The 21239-nt window shown below is 41.0% G+C and overlaps 2 protein-coding genes across 2 annotated transcripts in view; both read left to right on the forward strand.

The window, feature by feature from the left end:
* cox7a2b (cytochrome c oxidase subunit 7A2b) overlaps positions 1 to 1733 on the forward strand; it is a 70856-nt gene extending 69123 nt beyond the window's left edge. The window contains exons 4-5 of the mRNA XM_070849373.1: positions 611 to 695; positions 1470 to 1733. Of these exons, the coding sequence (XP_070705474.1) occupies positions 611 to 695; positions 1470 to 1528 (144 nt within the window). The 3' untranslated portion in view covers positions 1529 to 1733. The remainder of the gene's footprint in view (positions 1 to 610; positions 696 to 1469) is intronic.
* A 3425-nt stretch (positions 1734 to 5158) lies between these two features.
* col12a1b (collagen, type XII, alpha 1b) overlaps positions 5159 to 21239 on the forward strand; it is a 131924-nt gene continuing 115843 nt past the window's right edge. Inside the window, exons 1-10 of the mRNA XM_070849932.1 lie at positions 5159 to 5234; positions 6096 to 6207; positions 10166 to 10282; positions 12499 to 12642; positions 14436 to 14495; positions 16133 to 16396; positions 17343 to 17507; positions 19614 to 19787; positions 19959 to 20249; positions 20374 to 20976. Of these exons, the coding sequence (XP_070706033.1) occupies positions 6132 to 6207; positions 10166 to 10282; positions 12499 to 12642; positions 14436 to 14495; positions 16133 to 16396; positions 17343 to 17507; positions 19614 to 19787; positions 19959 to 20249; positions 20374 to 20976 (1894 nt within the window). The 5' untranslated portion in view covers positions 5159 to 5234; positions 6096 to 6131. The remainder of the gene's footprint in view (positions 5235 to 6095; positions 6208 to 10165; positions 10283 to 12498; positions 12643 to 14435; positions 14496 to 16132; positions 16397 to 17342; positions 17508 to 19613; positions 19788 to 19958; positions 20250 to 20373; positions 20977 to 21239) is intronic.

Below are 21239 nucleotides of genomic sequence, written 5' to 3' on the forward strand. Positions count from 1 at the left end.
AGACGAAAATACATTTTACATTTATTCATGTTTACACTGATTTATCTTAAAGAGTTATTTCAGCTGCTCACTGTAGTTTTGATTGACATTTGGTGTGTGTGTGTTCATGGTGGTGAAGGAACACGTCAGTCAGCATCCGTGAGGCTTATCGGTGTGTTTTTATTGGTTATGGGACAATAATGGAGCTCTGAGGAGGAAGAATCAGGAAATCTGGTCTGGAGCGTTTAGAGTTTAAACTAATACTTTGGTGTCGTCCTCCTCCTGCGCTGCATCAGCGTCTCCCCCTGGAACTGATGTTTTAAAGATGCTGCACCAGGATTTCATGAGTCAGTAAAACGATAAGACCCTTCACCTCTGTGATGAGAGGTCACAAAATCAACTCTGATCCCAAAACAGGCCGACATTTAAAGAGGCTTGATCGTAGTTGTTGCTGCTTTTCCTCAAAAACCCTCTGAACCACTCACCCAAACTGCCGTTCTCCCCCCTGCTCTTATGGACGTGAGGAGGGAACAGGAAATGTGTTTTTTGCAGACATGGCTCGTCACAATGCTGCTTGAATATACTGCTTGTCGTTGCTCTAAGTTCTGCCTGTTGCGTTTCTCTCCTGCAGGAGGATAACGGGATGCCGATCCATTTAAAAGGAGGCACCAAGGACGCTCTGCTGTATAGAACAACGATGACCCTCACCATCCTGGGTGAGAAAATCCTCTCCTGCTCAAAAACCCAACTTGTCCAAGTCGTTTAATTTGTCTCATGTAAAGTTGCAGGTACTCTGCAGACACACCAGACTCCATTCACAAAATCAGTGATTTAACCCCACAGATCACAGGAGTTTCTGGTCCACCTCTATCGCGATCCATCTGTTAGTATGTCACTTTGGTGTTTTAAAGGGTTGGTTTGGACCCAGCACAACATTTATTTAACACACAACAACACACACAAACTAACAAAAAGTGGTGGAGGTGGACCAGCAGCTCCTGTGTTCTGTTCTCTAAAATCCCTGTTTTAGTGAATGGAGTCTGGTGTGTGTGCAGAGAGCGGTATAACGGCTGTTTGTGGTTAAACCAAAAGGATCTTCCAGGTCTCTCTCTGTAGGGATCCTTTCCATGATGCTGTCACACACTTAGAATAACAATCTGAGTCAATTAGACACCAAAATATGTGAAAATACAGCCCAAGTTTAAAAAAAACAAAACAATATTTGGGAAATTTTAACTTTCTAGAGCTGCTTATTTTATAGTTAATTTCTTTACAGATGTTTTATCTTAATGTGAAAAAATAAGTGCAGTGTTCTGTGTGACCAAAAAAACACCCCAAGGTATCTGATTTTTTACATTTTATTATCTTTTAATGGAAAAAGAATCCTGCAGGAGTTGGTCCTACATAAATAATTGCTCACAGCTCTTCTGAAGATTCGATCAAATATTGTTTAGTTGCAGCGTTTGTGACGGCTTCTTTTTGCCTTTCAGGGACTGGATACGTCGTGTATGAGCTGGTGAGAGCAGCGTTCCCTCAGAAGAAAGACTAACTCCACCGTTACAGCTGTTTACTTCTGTTTTAAAGCCGACCAGATGCTCTTTATTGTATAAAAAAAGCCAATAATCCTCAGTGTGTGCGGGCTGTGTGTTTCCTGTTTGGAGAGATATCGTTTCATGTTCATGGGATCAATATTTATTTCTTGTACTCTATCAGAGGACCCGAGAATCAATTAAAAATGCCTCTCATGACCAAAACCTCCGGATGAGTCTTTGTCTGACCACAAAACCATCTTTAAAACACAGTTTGAGCAATAAGATTATTGATCAATACAATTTCTAAGTGAAAAGTTTTGTCCCACAGCAACCGAACCACTCGATAATCCAGAACTCGACTTCATTGATGCTCTTCATTCAGTGGTAAGTCAGAAATATCAATATTAATTCACACTAAACAGCAGTAATAAACATTTGTCCCTTAAATTTACCAATTTAAAGCAACATTATGCTTCATAAAATAATTTCGACATCACAGTTTCCTCCTCTGATTCAGAAATAACGAACAGACGCATTGAAATCTAGTTTTGGAGACTTTTAAATCCAAATAATCATCCAAACGATCACAAACTTCTCACTGGAACTACTTTCCACCAAAGAAAATAGTCCCCATGAGTTCTGAATTCATCCAAGGTAATGAGCCAAACTTTATGAGACCAGCTGTCATAAAAACAACAAATATTTTAGAAATCTGTCAAAAACTTGTTTCAAATTAAACATTGTATTATTATTTATTAGTCAAATAACAAAGTGGAACAACTAAATAGTCCTTATTCACATGTTTTAACCAGAAATCTTAATATCTAGTTTGACCTCCCTGATTGTTTTCATGGACTTTTCCACCGTCTCTTTTGTTATTGAGCTCCAAATAGTTCCCAGCTGTTCCCTCAGACTTGCTTTGGATTAAATTAGTGTGTGATCTATTTTTTAATCCAATAGATCCCAGATCTGTTCGATAGGATTCAAGTCTGGACTCTGACTCGTCCAGTCCATCAGTTCCTCTACTCCAGATTCCTTTTCCATCATTTCAGATCCATCATTGTGATTAAAGAGCTGCACATACTGGAGGGTTAACCATCACAGGAGCTAAAGAAATAATCTGGTGATCAGCAATACTGTTAATTTAGGGTGGAGGTCTAATAAATTTAAGCTCTGTATATAATCAGAATAAAACAAAAACAATTTAAATCAATTCTCCCTTCATGACGTCAATAACTGTTTTGTTTTTACTGTTAAATTCTGTTATTGTTCTTTTGTTTTATTTCATTACCACACTGCTAATATGTAGAGCCTCTAAACTTTAATGGATTCATAACACTGACAACAAAGATTTATTCTGTTCTCTGAAGGTTATAATTTAAGGACAACTGGGGGGGATATAGTAATAATAATAAAGTAAAATGTAAATCCATGCATGTATAAATAAGATAATTTGACCCTTTAAACAGATTTTAAATCTGTGGCTGACAAAGTAAAACAAAAAATACAAATATTGAATCAAGTAAATGTTAAAATACAAAAAAAAAAAAAAGCAGCAAACTACAAATTCCCACAAAGCACCTGTGTTCTTTCCCTGTGTGAAGGTTCGGCCTCCCGCCACTAGAGGGCGACGTCTGCAAAGAAATCAGTCGAGCTCCTCACCGAGTCGAATCCTAATTAGCAGCCAGGCGTTGATGTTTCTCAGCCGTCCGTCTGTGAGCGATCCCGCTCGTCCTGCTCTGGAGCTTCTGAACAAAAACAAACATAAAAAGCTCCAGAGCAGGAATGTTTCATTTGGCAGCAAACACCTCAAAGTTCATCATCTCCAGTTTTCACGGCGTGGGCGGATTCTTCTGCGTTGTCTGTTTTAATTAAACTCAGACGGAGGCCGCCCCGGGCCTGCTCTGCTGGCGGCCCACGCCCTCCACACATCGTTTACCGCTTTAAAAAGTCACCTCAGGAGCTGCTGCAGCATCCTGAGCCCTCCGTCAGCAGCAGGACGAGACGGCCTCGAGGCCTGAGGCAGTAACGAGGCCTGAGGCATTAACGAGGCCTGAGGCAGTAACGAGGCCTGAGGCAGTAACGAGGCCTGAGGCATTAACGAGGCCTGAGGCAGTAACGAGGCCTGAGGCAGTAACGAGACGGCCTCGAGGCCTGAGGCATTAACGAGGCCTGAGGCATTAACGAGGCCTTCGTTACTGCTTCTTTAACGGGGAGTTTAATTTATGGCCACCAGAGGGCGTCTTTGCTTTAAATTCTGCGTTTTTAATGCAATTTATTGATCAAAAACGAACACATTTTTAGGGTTTGATGCCAAATTTTGAGATTTGGGGAACGCTAAAGTGACGGATGGTGAATGTCTATAAGAACATTTAGGGGGAAACGTACGGTTTACGTGATCGTGCTTATTACAGCAACAGTTTTTATTGATTTTACAGCTGCACATCAATGTTCTGCTATAGAGAAATAACAGACACGCTTTAATTAACCCATCAGAATCGAGTATTCACCGTCACCGTGTGATATTGGGATGTAGTGGAGACGCTAATGGGATTCTACGAAATAAACAAATGTTCAATTTTGGCTATTAACCGATTATCAAACACTCAGATTTGGCATTTTGACGCCACAATAAGTTCCAGGATTGACGCACAAACGAATTTGGGGTTTGATTTCACAAATTTTGGGGATTTTTATGCGACGTATCGGCTGCAGCAGCACGTTTGGGACTGTGGGGGCGCCGTAAACACTCTGGGGATCACGACCACCAACACATTTTCGGGGCAATTTTAAGTATCGGACAAATAATTCGGCGGTGCTGCTGCAGAATTTGCAGATTTTCAGTCTGGATTATGAAAACCTATTCTGAAACATGAGCGTTTGTCGAGAATAAATATGCAAAACTGAGATTAGTGGGTGATTCTCTGGGAAGGGGCATCTTCTGACTAAAGTTTGGGGGATTCTGTGTCACCATTTTGGATCTGGGCCGGTTTGGGGGCACTTTAATAGATTATTTAGGTTTGATTTAGTTCTGAATCTGAACTCACCTTGGACAGATTAGGGAAATATTTGGGTTTCAGCACCCATGACAAAATCTGGGGGTGACTCCCAAAGTTGTGCTGCCATTTTATTTTTATATTTTCACTTTCTTCTTGACTTGATTTATTGTCTCTGACGGGTTTTAATTGCTCCAAATTGTATTTAGGCCAACTGCTAGGAACATCATTTCCGCCCCTGAAAACCGGAACGGTGCATTAAAAAGGAAAAGGCCTGACTTGGGGTTTAGTTTACCAGACTGTGTAATATTTTCCCATCTATTCACGAGATAAAAAACGGGGTATAAGCCGGTGACTGATCCCCCCCCAGCCTCCCCCTTCTCTTCCCGAAAAGCGCTGCCGTCTCCTTGCGGCCGAGACGCACAGAAGCCCTCCATCAGCGGAAAGGAATGCAGAAAACTATGTAAAAGTTTCCGAGTGTGTGTGTTCGTCCCTGCGTGTGTGTCTCCCAGGACTTTGAGTGGTTACACATCATTTTTTGGCCCGGCTGGATGTCGTAAGAGCTCGCGGCGGGGCAGGCAGAGCTGGGAGCAGCCCCCCTATTAAGTAGCAGATTGTGTGGAGAGTCTTCCCACTTGGAAAGAGGCTCGCCGACGCGTCTGGGAACCAAAAACCCGCGGAGCTCTCTGCCTTCAACACCGGACCACCTCACTCTCCCTCTCCTCAGGTTGGGGGTTCTACAACTGAGAGTTTTTTTAATTTTTAATTTCTTGAATCAAACTAAAGAAAGTCTCCTTCATAGGTCAGTCCTGCATGTTTTTTATTTTTTTTTTGTGCAGTTTCAGCTGATATTGTTTGAGTTCCAGGTGATAAAGTGACACGTAGGTGATATAATTTAGTGCAGTTTTAAATGCTGTGTTATTTCCACTCTTAAATATCTCCTATATTGCAGCTACCACCAAATTTTAATCGGAATATCTCGTGAAAATCGTGGATTATTTCTGCGCATTGTTGTGCGTAATTGCGCACGGCGCCAGGAGTTGGTGCTCGGTTATTCTGAGGTGTGGAAAGACTTTCTCTCCGTTAGAGCGGGTGTATCTCATCAGCAGAGACCTCAGACACTGAGTTAGACGCTCTGTAGTGTATTTGCACCAGAATTTAAGCTGTTTGTGAGGAGAGAAAAACGGAATTTAAGGCAGAGAAGAGACAGATTTGCCTTTGTGCCTTTCCATGAAGTTAAAATGGCTTTATTGGTTGTTTAAAGCTGATTAGATGTGGATTTTTTTGGACTTTATCAATTTTTACACATAAAATCTGTCATGTAATATCTTCTTGGCTGTCTGGGGAGCAGTTTTTAGGAGCGTAAATGTGTGAAAATGTGACTTTGTTAGTTATTCCTGCTCTCAAAGTTGGGTTTTCTGTCGCCTTTTAAGCAGCTAAGTGAAACTAGACGTAGATCTAAGTGATAAAATAGTCACTCGAGGTTTGGTGGTCACTGTGGGGTTGCTGAAAGGTCTTGTGAAGCCCAGAGGCTGCTGCGGCGCTGCTGCTGAAAACGGTCTAACCGCCTCCTTCATCCCTCTCGCAGCTTCATTCATGCGCTGCTGAGCCAGAGGAGCTGAAGATGAAGATCAGGCTTTCTCTGGCGGTGGCTGCCCTCCTGGCACTGCTGCTGTGCTCCTCTAAGGCCCAGAGTCAAGGTAAAGCCGCTCTTCCTCCTCCTCCTCCTCCTCCTCCTCCTCTTCCTCCTCCTCCTCTTCCCTGATCCAACACATCTGACTTCAGCTCCTCTCACCTCTTGTCTGCCTGCAATGTGTAGCTGCATATTTAGCCCGAATAAAAGAAAAGAAATCACACAGAGAAAAAAGCAAATGTGTTTGTGAATTGATTTGTTTGAACTGATTTGCCTTTTCAGCCTCCGTTTGACTTTTGATTGATGATTTGTTTCTTTTCACTCCAATAATTCCAGTTTCCTCCAGGAATTTGCAAGATTTTCTCGCAAAAAAGAGAAAAACGGATCAAGAATCTGTTTCGAATTTATGGTCAGGAGCGTTTTTTTTTGTTTTTCCCAAACCAGAAGCTCGGGTGAAGTGGGTTTAGCCACAGATGTAACAATAAAATACGGCCTCCAGTTGCTGATAAGGCAAGAAAAACCAGTTATATTGATAGAAAAGATTAATTATTTAGCTTTTTTAGCTTCTTTAAAGCCCCTGATTTACATCCACCAGACTTTAAAGACTGTTAAAAACTGTCGTTAAGGAAAATAAATATGTATTTTAGTATCTACGGCATCCCATGTGAGGCTGTAGAGCTGAAATACACGTCTGTCTGTAGGTTCAGTGGGGCATCGTTCCATCTCCAGACATGTAGTTTGATCTGTTTGACACCAGGAGGGGCCCTTACTCAAAATCTACTGTCAATTACTGTAGCCCACATTTCTCCAGTTTCAAAAAAGAAAAAAATCCAGACGGCACGTGGCCAAGTTTCCTCCCTTCGTCCTTTCTCCTGATGGAACGGAAAGACAAAATATGAGTTTCACATTATTTTCCAGAGGTTTCAGAGGTTAGGAGAGGAGAAAATCTGCTCCTCTGTGCCTCTGGATTTTCTCTGAGTCAAAAAAAAAAAAAAAAAAAAGCGCAGTAAAAACTCATCAAATCAGCAGCAGGAGGAGAATCTTTCTTTTCTCTGCTTCCAGGAGAGTTTCTGACCTCCTGTGACCCTGTTTAATGTCCCAGCGGAGGCCCTCGCTGCCTCTCCAGAAGTCGTCGTAACAGGGTCATATATATTCTCCCGTGTGGAATAGTTTGACACGTTGGGGCCCGAGTTAAAGGCTCAAACATCCTTGAAGAGAAAAAGGCCTCGGAGCAGGAAGGCCTCCGCTCTAAACCGCCACATTTCACGTTAAAAATGACAAAATAAAAGCAGCCTGGAGCGCAGCGCCGGACGCAGAGAGCTTCACAGGAACTCTGGATGTGCGAGCGGATGCTGTGTGTGTGTCTGTGTGAGTGTGTGTTCCTCTGGTTTAAACGCCAGAGTGTTTTTTTTGGGTAGTTTTTGGTCGTGTGGAAACAGAAGCAGCAGCCCGCCGCCCTTGAATTGACTCACCAGGTTGGTGGTTCCTCCATTTTTGACGTCCTGTCACCCTCCAAGTCAAGTCAAGCCTGGACCGGGTCAGCTGGCCCTGAGTCTGGGCTTTACGACAATATTTTACTGTGATATTCTTCACTCCCACACTAACAGAGAAACTGGTTGGCGGTCTAGAGAAGCAGGCTTAGATACTGTAATCTCTAAACTAGCTAGATTATATCTTATTTTCTCTTTATGTGCTGTTTTGATTTAGTAGTTTTACCATCACTCTGCCGTGTGTTTCTGCAGAACTTCAACAGAATCTGTGCAGCTGCAACGTTTTTCTAAAATCAGCACAAACTGTGGAGCTCAGATTACCGTAGATTAATGTTCCTCTAGCAGGAAAAGATTAAGAATTAGACACACAGGCGCCACCTGTTTGGACAAGTGAAAGTCAGGACACAAGTTATGTGGTTAAAGTTTCTGAAAGAAGTTGAAAATAAATTTGAAATTTAAATTTGGAAGTAGCAAACTCTGGATTAACAGTGAATATTGACACCACCAATGCTAAATTGTTTTGATCAATACCAATATGATACCTATATGATATCTATACATCCATAGGGAAATTATAAGTATATAAAAATGTGTGTATTATACCACAATTTGTACCAAAATCATGATATAACAGTAAAAGTTTTCTTCATGTTGATCTTTTCTTGCTGGATTAACATATTTTTCATCACGAGCTCGTCGCAGCATCTGCTAGTTATTATTGACTTTGTCATGAAGCTACTTTAATGTGTTTAATTGTTGATGTCTAGAGTTTTATTTTAAGATCGAGTCGAGATTAAAATCCCTAATTTCAGCCAATAAAGCAGTGTAAAATAAATTGGTGTATTATAGCAAGCTAGGCGACTTTTTTTTTTTTTTTTAAATCTGTGTTGTTATGATGCGGCCCCAACCTGAAGAATATCATCTTAAAATATTTAAAGAGAAATAATCTGTGGTCCTTCGTGTACATGGAAACTTTTTGTCCATTACTCCAAGTTGTCGTAAACAACTTTTCATGTACACGTGCATGAATCCTCCATGTCAGCGACCACGAGCTCGACTTTAATCTGTGTGCACTCTCATCCTGTTCGTTGGTTCACATCGCAAAGCCCAGCGCTTCTTAAACTACAGTCCAGATCCTGAGAGGATTCTTGGAGGCATTTTGCAGTTAAACGTTTTAAAAATGTGGGTCTGAAGTAGTTTAAGAACCTCTGGTGCAGATTTTTGAGAAACGTGAGCAGAAAAAAAGACGTACACGTGTCTTCACCGGCATCGTGTATTCTTTTAGGAGGTTTGCAATGGAGATGAAGAACGTGATCAATCAGATCTTTACCCATTGTATAATCAATAACTGGAGTGTTTAACCAGATTTGTGTGTTCTGTTGTTTGTCAATTCAACATCGTGAGTTGGATTGAGGTCATGGACAGTCTGCTGGACGTCAGCCAGTCCATGTTGTAGCTTGTTAACGGGGGGAAACTTTTTATTTTATATATATGTGTCTGGTGATTAATTTAAAAAAAGTCAAACCACTAAATCACCAGCCGAAGAGATTTCTGGGTAGAAAATACCAAAAACATGTTGGTTATCTGTTAATGTGACTGTATGGAAGCAAAGAAAAGCCAATACAATTATTTATTTATATGTAACTTCATACCTAGTTGTGAAATCAAACCACTACTGAATATTTAATGTTAAAATTAAAACACCACTGAGTTTATAGCTGAATTTATGTGATCTTTGTCGCTTTCAAAGAGTTTGATTTATTCTCAGGATTAAAATTTAAAAAGAAAAAATTATTTTGATTTGAATTGATCATTTTTTTGTTGTAGAAATTTGAGTTTAGTCAAAAAAATCATAATCAAACTGGACTGAAAGGTCTAACTGATTCTATTAAAGCTCCCACATGTTCAACTCTTAATTTCCCATTAATTTTCCTAAATTTGAATCTTACTTAATTTGAATTTTACTAATTTTTGATCTCTGAAAATGGCATCTTGAAAGCATTTTTTTAATTTAACACTTTATATTATATTTCAGTGCAATAAATTCAGTGGTTTTTAACAGTGGATCATTTTTATGATATAATTCATATCATATTGGCCTTTCTTGGCTTCCGTAGTTCAGGCCACAGCCAAATTTCACCAAATTGTTCATCTTCCCGCCGTGTTTGTGTCTCTTCTGTCAATGTCCTGAACCGTAGGAAGGTGATGTCGTGTTGTGTTTTGTTGTGTTTGTTGTCTCAGTGTGTTTCTGCTTGAGTTGTTGACACGAGCTCAAACGGTGGTCATTTTTCTCCTCCTCCTCCTCCTCCTCCTCCTCCTCCTCCTCCTCCCTACAAAATGGCTTCCCTCACATCTGTAGTTTGGTTTTTTGTCGTGTTTTGTTGTGTCTTGCTCCACCAACAGTGAACTTGTCAAACTTCACCCCGGTGAAGTGTTGACTGTTGGGGGGAAAAATCCTTTTTACACTTCAAACTGCAAATACACTCACCTCCTAAAGCTGCAGGATTAACTGTGTTTACCTTTTCCTCTTCACAGTCGACCCTCCGTCAGATTTGAGGTTTAAGATTTTAAATGAGAACACAGTGCAAATGATCTGGAGCAGGCCGCAGTCGAGGATACAGGGCTACAGAATACAAGTGACCTCAGACACAGGTGGGTGCTCATTAAACCTGCGAGTTATGTCCTGCAGAGCCTGTAACATTACAAGTGTCATAAACTCTCTAAGACATCAGTCTGTCCCGGCAAGACTCGACACTCCCAGCAATTATCTGGAGATTTCTGCAGACACGTTTGGCTCGAGAAGCTCTAATGATAAAAAAAAAAAAAAAAAAACGGAGGGGGGAGAAAAGCTTTATGACTGCATGGAAAAATATCTGCATTAGTTTAGCTCCACAACATCCGTCAGGGTGCATTAAACAGTTGAGATGGTTTTGAAGGAAGATGTCACCTCTGCACTTTACTCAGAATAATGCACTGAACTTTATTAAAGGTTGAAAACCTGCTGCTCATTAATGACTTTCCTGAATCTAGACTGGAAGGTGTGCAGGTGGAAAGAGAGCAAAAATGTTTTTACTAAGCTGAGGTGGAAACGAAAAACAGAAATGTCATATTTTCATGGAGTTTTAGTCGTTGTTTTGCCCCGTTTGTGTTCGTGTAATTATCCTGAATCTGCCTCTTATTCCCAATGAAGAAAAACCTTAATGTGACCGTGTGCTTCAAGATGAATTAAATCTAATTAAATCTAAATTAAATATTTACTCAGTAACTGCTGTTTTAGCTAACTGACAGAGCTAATGTTAGCATGCATTATCACAATTAGTAACTATTATTTATTGTTCGCTAACTGAACAATGTTAGCTTCCATAAATACATTAAATACCTATAACGGTAACTGTTATGTACAGTTAGCTAACCGATCTAGCTAACTTAAGCATGCATTATCACATTTAGTTGCCATTACATACTGTTAGCTAACTATAGCACTTAATGACAGAGCTAATGCTAGCATGCAATTTGACTTTAGTAGCTATTATGTACTGTTAGCTAGCTGAACTAGTTAACTGACAGAGCTAACGTTAGCATTCATTTTCACTTTTAGTAACTATTATGTACTGTTTGCTAACTAAACCAGCTAACTAACAGAGCTAACGTTAGCGTGCATTTACACATTTACTGTTATGTACTATTAGCTAACTTAACTAGCTGACAGAACTAATGTTAGCTCACATATTTACTGTTTGTGACTGTTACATACTGTTAGCTATCAAAACCAGCTAATTTACAGAAGTAACGTTAGCTTGCACGATTATATTCAGTAACTGCTCGGCATACAGCTACTTGCTACACATTGTTAACTAAACTAGCTAACTAATGAACTAGCTAGCTAACTAACATGTCAAGTGTTGTCGGACACTGTTGAACCAATGTTAACGTGTTCAAACTGCCAAGTGTACGTACGGTTAGCTAACTGAACTAGCAAACCGACAGAACTAACGTTAGCTTGCTAATGTTGGAACCATTTAGATTAATGAGTTAAAGAGATCTGACACTTAAAATACATTTTAATAATAATGTAGACATTTAAATTACATTTCACTAAAACATAATATATATATGTGTGTTTTTACAGGTCTTTATGTACTGACTATATCTTAAAGATAAGATATAATTAATTAGTCAGATGTTGGTGGGTGGACCTTTGACCTTTGAACAAGGCTAGCTGTTTCCCCCTGCTTCCAGTCTTTATGCTAAGCTAGGCTAACCACGTCCTGATTCCAGCTCCGTCCTTAACGCGCAAACTTGATATTAGCATCGATTTTCTTATTTCATTCAGGGAAGGAAAGCGAAAAAGTGTATTTCCCAAAATACTGAACCATTCTCTTAATGCTTGACTGCTTACTTTGCCTTTTAGCCGCAAAACTAAATCACCTTCTTTCAATTAAACTATTCTAAAACAATCAATAAAAGGGGTTTACAAGTGAGGACTTAAGGTCTTATTTAACGGACTTCACGGGTCTTTTCACATTAACAATCCTGCAAACCTGCAGTGGAAATGTCTTAAACTAGAAGAATAAAAGAACAAAGCACATCCGCACTAAAATAAATCCCCTTAAAACCAACCGACTAATTGAAGCCTCGACTTTCAGTGGAAGAAAAAGGGTATTTAAGGGTTAAAGCGATGTGCTTTGATTCATAGTAATGCGGAAAATTTTCATTAAAATGAATCATACTGTTGTAGAGTGTTTACACGTCTCTTCCAGTCCTCGGGTCAACAGTCGGAATCAGGTTTTTCTGTTTTGACTCTTGGAGAAATGAAGTAATGCAATAGTTTCCTAATGGCTTCCCTCTGACTCTGTGCATTCTTGTAGAAGAACCAACTAAAGAATTTACTCTGCCTGCATCTGCGACTAAGACCTCCATCTCAGACCTGAGTCCAGATGTGGATTATTCCGTAACGATCTCCGCGTACGCCGGATCGGAGGAGAGTATACCCATCTCCGGCCAGATCACACGTGAGTCCCTGTGTGTAAATTAGCACCAGACGTCCATCTTAATGCCAGTAAAGTTTGTCTGCAGCTGCTCAGTTTTGCCAGAAAAATTACCATGATGATGACCTGCTTTGGGTAAAACACCTGATAACAACGACAGCCTTCAACACATTTTGAAATCAATGTAGTTTAGATGGGAAAACAGTCTAATAGCTGTTCCTGAGCTTTTACTCATACTGCTTTTTTTCTTCTTTGAGCACTTGTCGATCTTGGCTTCGATTGCAATTTCATTCTTGACCCCGGACGCAGCAGTTCACCACAAAATCTCACCATAAAATCCATTTGAAACAACATTCAGAGTGAACAAAGGCTGCATTAATCCTGCAGCACAGGGAGGCAATCACAGCATATTCAGTCTGACACCACACTGAAATCTAGAAATAACCAGAAGGTTTGAGGATTCAGAAACATTTAGAAACACAAGACGTGTAAAGTGAATGTGAAAGATTAAGATTTTTTGCAGCATTTCTAGCAATTAAATTTAAGCAAATTTGTGACACTGAATAACTTTGTTGTACAAAATGGGAAGTAGATCAATTAAGTTGGTCAATGATAAATAGAGTCTTATACTGAATATTTTATTTCTTCTTCACTTTACATGATTTTTTCACCAGATTTGTTCACTTACTTTCTTGAAGTTTTGGCTTTATTCTTGTAAAAGAAATCAGGGTTTGGAACCACAACATTAGTTGGTAAAGGAGGCACAAGGAGGGGTTTGGAATTGGTCCAGCGGCCACTGATGGTAGCCTGTCAGTGGCTAAAACAAGCATTTTTAGTGGATCTACCTTAATAGTGCTTGTTTTAGCCACTGACAGGCTCAGATTGTTATTCTAAGTGTCTGACAGCATTACAGCTACAGAGATAGACCTGGAAGATCCTTTTGGTAAAAGCCACCAGACTCCATTCACAAAAACAGGGATTTTAGCTCTGAGAACACAGTAGGTCCTGGTCTACCGCTGCTTTGATCGGTTAGTTTCTTTGTGTTATTGTGTATTACACAAATATTGTATTGGATCCAAACTAATCATTTATAGCACCAAAGTTACACAATAACACAAACAAACAAAATCATTGAGACTGTGGTAGATCAGCAACTCCTGTATTCTGCAAGGTAAAATCTCTGTTTTTGTTAATGGAGTCTGGTGGCTCTGACAAAAAGGATCTTCCAGGTCTCTCTCTGTAGGGATCCTTTCCATGATGCTGTCACACACTTAGAATAACACTCTGAGCCTGTCAGTGGATCAAACAAACTGGTGTTTTATTGCTCTCTTCAAAGCCACCAGACTCCATTGACAAAAGCAGTACATTTTACCTACACATGGATCAGTGAATGAATAAACCCAGATTCCAGCAGTGAGTGAGAGCTTCACTAACGCCATGACAGCAGTTTGGTGGGGACGCCTGCTTGGCACCGACGCAAACACTGATGATCTGAGAAACCCTCTCATGTTCGGAAATTCCCTGGAAATCTGTCAGAAACACTGACATAAACTCATTAGTTTTGCCGTTTGGGAGAAAGTTTTGCACGTTCGCCGTGTCTACGAGGAGGAAATGTTGCAAAAGAAACCTTCGGATGAGAGAAAAAACTATCATGTATGGAAACAAAAGCCGAATTTTGGTCCAATTTGAGTGGTCTGAGGTTTGTTGAAGAAAAGCAGTGACAGTTACTGACGGAAAATGGGTCATGACATGACTTTTTTTTTTTAAGGATACTTCTTCAAGTTTTTTAATTACATGATTGTGTTGTTGTCTTTCAGTTGAGTCAAGTGGCGGCACAAGAGGACCGTCCAGAAAACCAAGCCCTTCAGATTCAGTCAGTAAGTCCTTTTGTTTGTTCATTAATGAGGGGTCTCACTCGTCGCTGAGATAATGAGTCACAAGCAGTCAAATCTTTGCCGTACCTCCTCGACTTTTCCACTTTTTGGTCGTGAACTTTCTTCCTCACTGCTGGGCGGCGTCCATCAGCGTGAGCTCAGCAGCGGAGGGAGGCTCCGACCACACAACACCCCATTGTATGGCCATAATCAAAATTAGGCCCCCATAAATCTCTGAAGTATTCGGTCATCGGTTTGGTCCCCTGCCGGCCAATTATGCCAATGTGGAGGAAGCTGCACATGCTCAGTGAAGGGGGTCGTAGGTGGGGCGGGAGGCCGCTGCTGGAGCTGGGGGAGCGAACCGAGAGGAGCCCAGCCCCGAAGTGCTGAGAGAAGTGGAAACCATTACAGATGCTGATTTACAAGAGCGCAGTTCTGCTGCTGCTGCTGCCCTGGCCCAGTCCTGCAGATGATGACGAGCTTGTGCGGATTTTTCCTTACTTTCATGAGAGGAAAGTCACAAGGAAACTCCCAGAAAGCAGAGCGAAGCAGAGAGTCCTGTTCGTACTCTGCCTGCAAACAGTTTGGTTCGGCATCCAGCGTGGCCGAACACTGCTGTGGCAATTACATTAGTGTTAAGATCTGGGTAAAGGGATAGTTCAGAGTATTTGAAGTGTGGTTGTATGAGGTCGTACTCCCCCACTTTGGACTTTCAGGCAGAACGCCCAGCTCAGACGCTGAGCAACGTACTGCCAGAAAGCAGAAAAATGGATTTCAGCCTCCTAACAAAAGGCCCACCTAAATAAATCACTATCAGTTTAAGTGTAGGCTATATTTAGAGTATTTTCATTGCTTTACCTTGCAGTCAGACAGCCATTTCTGATGGGGAACTAACGCTGATTTATCGCTTTCTTAAAAGCCACCAGACTCCAGTGGCAAAACCAGTAATTTTACCTTGCAGAACGCAGAAGTTGCTGGTCAACCTCTGCCACAAACAGTTGGTTTGTTTTTGTTATTGTGTGACGTTGATGTTTTAAACGGTTAGTTTGAATCCAAACTGACATGTTAAAACACCAAAGTCATGATAGTTGAGACAGTGGCCAGACAGTGTTCTGCAAAGTAAAATGACTGTTTTTGTCAATGGAGTCTGGTGGCGTTGAAGAAAGTGAAAAGAGATAGAGAACAATTTCAGTTCCCATTGGAAAGAACTGTCTTATGGCAAAGTAGAGTGTTGAAAATATTCTAAATATAGTTTACAACTAAACTGATATGGATCTTTTAGCTGTCCTTCTCCAAACTGGAGGCGTGCCAACCGTCATCTCCTGTGGATAATAAATACATTAGCTGTGGATAAGTACCTCATACAACTCCAGTTATGAAAAATGAACTTTCCCTTTAAGGTCAGCCAACTAAAAAAGCCATTTATTCTGAAATAAAAGTTCCAGGCTAAAATAAATCCAGTTTCCAGTCCCAGTTTCATCCTCTGAGGACCAAGAATCTCTTCAACACATTATGGCAGACCATCCGTGGTGGAAAAACCGACCGACACTGCCATTCATAACATTTCTTCTTCTTCTTTGCTCTCTGCTTCTTGTTCTCTCCTTCACTCCTTCTTCCTCCTCACTTTTTTTTTCTCCCAGAATGCTCTGTCAGCTCCATCGCCGACGTGGTGTTCTTGGTGGACGGCTCCTGGAGCATCGGCAAGCCGAACTTCAAGTACGTCCGCAGCTTTATCTCAGCGACGGCCGGCGCCTTTCAGATCGGAGAGGACAGAACCCGGGTGGGCGTGGTCCAGTACAGCGACGACGCCCGAACAGAGTTCAACCTGAACACACACCTGAGCCGACCGGCGCTGCTTCGGGCCATCGGCTCGCTGCCGTACAAAGGAGGAGAGTCCATGACAGGTACATCGTCAGAGTTTACTCTCAATATTATCATGATTTATTTTTATTTGTTTTAAATTTGTCAAATTTTTAAATCTACTTCAAATTAAAGTATTAGTACTTTTTGAGTTTTTCCAAAATATTTTATTTTATTATCTTTTTTTTATCTATTTCTTTATTTTGCTGTCTGGCCCACATTTTCATAATGACACTTTTAATGAAATTAACTGAAATGATAATTTTTTTTTTTAATTAATGGCTTGTTGCACAGCAAAAACACTCATTTTTGGACTGATTAATGGACATTTTTGGTGTTTTAAATCAACACAGTAAGCAGGATTCACATGTAAACACACCTTTGCATTAGCAGCACACACATTACATTAAATGATTGAATTTCTACAACAAAGAAAACAAGTATTCTTTGCATGTTTTTAAAATTTATTTCTGCAAGTCGAAAGGCGAGCAGGTGGAGCGAGGTGTTTCATCGTTAGGAAAACCACTCACAGGTCGACCAAACCCACAAACTGTAAATTACTGTGTAGTGAAACAATACATACATATACAACAGCTACAGTTAGAACCAGGAACTTACACAAAAGGAAGAATAGCGTCATCAGAAAACTATAATTACTGCAATCTGAAGAGGACCTCTAAGAAAGCTGGTCTGAAGATGAGTCAGACCAGAGAAGGGAGGCCTCTGGGTTTTTATACTGTAAGATAAAATCTTAAAATGTTTGGAGCTGGTCCAGAGCTGAACATTTTTGGTGCCCTACAAATCCCCCTTTTTCAATTTTTAAACATTTCAGCGCCTGACTGAATTAAACCATTATCATTCACTGCACAGGTTTCATCATAAGTGTCCCCGACAGTTAATAAAGTGATAAAGTTCTCCTCACTATTCGCTGACTGTGATGAAGAAGTGCTAACCTGACTCTTCATCCCCTCCTGTCTCTCTTCGCTCCAGGCGCTGCCCTCGACTATCTGCTGAGAAACACTTTCACCGAGGCGTCCGGCGCCAGGAAGGTTTTTCCCAAAGTGCTGGTGATCATCACAGATGGCAAATCTGAGGATCCAGTGGAGAGCTACGCCAAGCAGCTCAGGAGCAGGGGGGTGGAGATCTTTGTCCTCGGTATGTAGCCAGAACAACTTTATTACATTCCACATCTTACATTTTCCATTCGCATTTAACGCTTTTAACAAAAGCAGCTCGTGGTGACGCAATAACAGGAGGCTGAGTTCCTACATCATTCACATTACAAGCGAGTGATAGCAAGTTTTATGTATGTTTATACTCTGGCTTCACTGTCAGACTTTCCACAGTCTTAGGATGGAGAAACAGAAGTGGGCTGTTGCTATGGTGTTGAAGAGGGCTGGTGGTTAAATAATAATAACAGCTCATCTTCTGTGGCCCGTGAAAACAGGTCACTGATTGAAAATTGCTTAGTGAAACATGGGACGTGCTGATATCATGCAGGAGGGACACAAAAAAAAAAAACTCATCAGCCCAGGCTGATGTTTTACTGGAGGGTTTGTGGAGTTTGATCTAATCACAGGTGAACTTTGCTTCCTTTCAGCTGAAGTTAAAGCTTCATTTTCACTTAAATCACCAGACACTTTGTTCTGTGTAAGAAAAATAGTTAATGTCAGAGAACATGATCATGTTTTTGTACTTTTTAAAGCAGATTTTTTGTTGTATGTATGTATATAACATCAGGGACAAACAGTAACGTCCTGGACTTATTGACATGATTGTGTCTGATTGCTAAGCAGTCCTCAAACCTCTATCGAGATGGAAACGGGGAACATTTAATGTCCTAACATTAAAAAAGTGTTAGAAGATAGGAACAAAATATAAAAACAGAGCATTGATGAATCCTGAAAGTAAAGTAAACGATGTGGAGGAAGGAAATAAGGCAGGAAGAACAGGAAAGGAAAGAAATCAGAAAACAGAAAGAACAATGTCAGCAATATTTTATGCAGAGGTGAGAAGAACAAACAAATTGGAGAGTCTACTTGCACCAGGGTGTAAATAGCCAGACAACTACTATTTGGCTATTTACACCCACTCCGGTCACACAGTATAAAGAACGATTGATGTGGCTGTTGTTTAGTTACAGGACTTTCAGCCAGGAGAAAGGGCTTTGAATCCCACGTGAGACCAACAGCATGTTACATTCATTTGTAATATGTATTTAATATGTAATATGTGTGTATTTGTATTTATGTGTAGTTTTCTTTTATTATTATCAGTTTTCAATTCAAGATTCAAGATCCCCTTTATTTATCCCCCAAAGGGGAAATTCACATAAAAACACGCAGCTCCATTCAGAAAAAGTTTACAATGAAAGAAAAAGGAAAATTTTTTTAAAATTAAGTTAACAAAAATAAAGATACATACCAATATACAAAAATGTAATGCAAAATGTACAAAAAAAATACAAAGTAAGAGAATGTACAAGAATAAAATAGTGCAAATTAGAAAAATATAGTGCAAATGTTACAGAATGTACACAGGAAGTTGCAGTTTGGTTGAATTTAGGCACCAAAACTACTGATTAGGCTTAGTAAAGGATCATGTTTTTGGTTAAAATATAAAAGTTAAAGGACAAATATAAAAGTTTGGGTACATTAAACACAAAATATCTTATTTCTAAGATACACCAAGGTGCAAATAGTGTTGTTGACTACTGACTCCTGCATGCAAATAGCATGTGCATAAAGAAATATAGTACTCAAGTTAAAGTACTTTATAATTATATTGATTCAAGTAGAAGTAGATGTACTTAAAAAATATTATTTAGTATGTCAGTGTTTTTCTTATGGTCAAACAGTGTCAGTGTTTAGTGTCAAAGTGTTACAGAGGAATACAGGATTGTAAAACCCACCAGTGTTAAAATGGGGTCCAACCACTTTCATACTTTCCAGCAGGAGTAGAAGAGAAAAGTCGAGTCTTGGCGAGTTTGTCGTCGATTGGTGGATCCAGCTGGCGAACTTTTAATATGCTAACTTGGAAAGCAAATGTTTCACTTCACATACACCCTTTACCTCTGACACAGTAATCCTCGCATGATGCCAGTCACTTTACAAGGGCTGCTGTATGAAATCACTGTTGCTGCCTCTTAGCTCAGAATGAGTACATTTGGACAACCCCAACGGCTGCAGGGGCACAATTCCCCTGTTTTTCATTATCGAACACTGTCCATTTACCACAACTTCCATTTTGTCCGTTTTTTAGGTATCCAGGCGGCCGATGTAGAGGAGATGAAGCTGATGGCCTCCACTCCTTACAAAAGTCACATATTTAATGTCGCCAACTTCAACATGATCAAGAATGTGCAGAGAGAGCTCATCGCTCAGGTGTGCGCTGGTGTCGACGATCAACTCAACTCACTCGTCAGCGGAGAAGAAGGTGAGATGTGGTGAAAACTACTTTTATATCATACCTGCTTATGTGTCTTTTCTCAGGTTTGCTGTTTTCTGTCAGTCCTACTTGCTTTCTTGTTGGATTGAGATATCATATCTGTGGCAGTAGCTGGTTAGCCTAGCTTAGCATAAAGTGCTTGTGCTGTTTTTCTTGCAGTCGTTGAGCCAGCCTCTAACCTCCATATCCTGGAGGTGGCCTCAAAGTCCATGCGGATGACCTGGGACGCCTCCATCGGAGAAGTTTCCGGATACAAGGTGCAGATGATCCCCATGATGGCCGGCAGCAAGCGGCAGGAGCTGTACGTGTCCGCGGGCCAGACCTCAGTGGTGGTCAGAGACCTTTCTGCAGACACAGAGTACCAGATCAGCCTGTTCGCCCTGAAGGGCCTGACGCCCAGCGAGCCCGTCACGATCATGCAGAAGACGGAGCCAGTTAAAGTATCGCTAGGTGAGCAAAACATAGTAATGGCACGATTTTCCTGCTAAAATTTGAAAGAATAGGCTCATATGCTGTCTTGTGTAGAGTTAAATGAATTAAACCTTTGTTTTGTGCTTCTTTCCCTCCCATCTAGAGTGCTCTCTTGGCGTGGATGTTCAAGCCGACGTGGTCCTCCTGGTTGACGGTTCCTACAGTATCGGTCTGGCCAACTTTGCTAAAGTAAGAGCTTTCCTGGAGGTGCTGGTGAACTCCTTTGACATCGGGCCAGATAAGGTCCAGATTAGCTTGGTCCAGTACAGCAGGGACCCCCACACCGAGTTCCACCTGAACGCTCACCACGACCTGAACGCCGTGGTCAAGGCTGTGAGGGCTTTCCCATACCGGGGCGGCTCCACCAACACCGGCAGGGCCATGAGTTATGTGAGAGAGAAGATCTTTCAGGCCAACAAGGGGGCTCGCCCCAACGTCCCCCGCATCACCATCCTCATCACGGACGGGAAGTCATCTGACGCCTTCCAGGAGCCAGCCACCCGGCTGAAGAATTCGGATGTGGAGATCTTTGCGGTGGGTGTTAAAGATGCTGTCCGATCTGAGCTGGAGGCCATCGCTAACACACCTGTAGAAACCCATGTTTACACCGTGGAGGACTTCGATGCTTTCCAGAGAATTTCCAAAGAACTCACACAGTCCATTTGCCTGAGGATCGAGCAAGAACTTCTCATCATTCAACAGAGAGGTAAGTGATATTACTGTACTCCTCTATGCTGATGACAGTGTGCTTCTTTTGAATGATCTACAGTTGTTTCATGGTGGGGAATAATTTTGGATTTTATCAGTTATTTTTAAACCTGGGTCCTGTTTTTACATAGTTTGGGTTCAAAATGACTTTGTTGAACCAGAAGCAGCTGCTACATCGCTCTCTTCAAAGCCACCAGACTCAAAAACAGTAATTTTACCTTGTTTGTGTTAGTGGCAGTTTCTGGTTAAAGGATCTTCCAG

Source organism: Pempheris klunzingeri, chromosome 18 (assembly GCF_042242105.1).
Source record: "Pempheris klunzingeri isolate RE-2024b chromosome 18, fPemKlu1.hap1, whole genome shotgun sequence".
Classification (NCBI taxonomy): Eukaryota; Metazoa; Chordata; class Actinopteri; order Acropomatiformes; family Pempheridae; genus Pempheris; species Pempheris klunzingeri.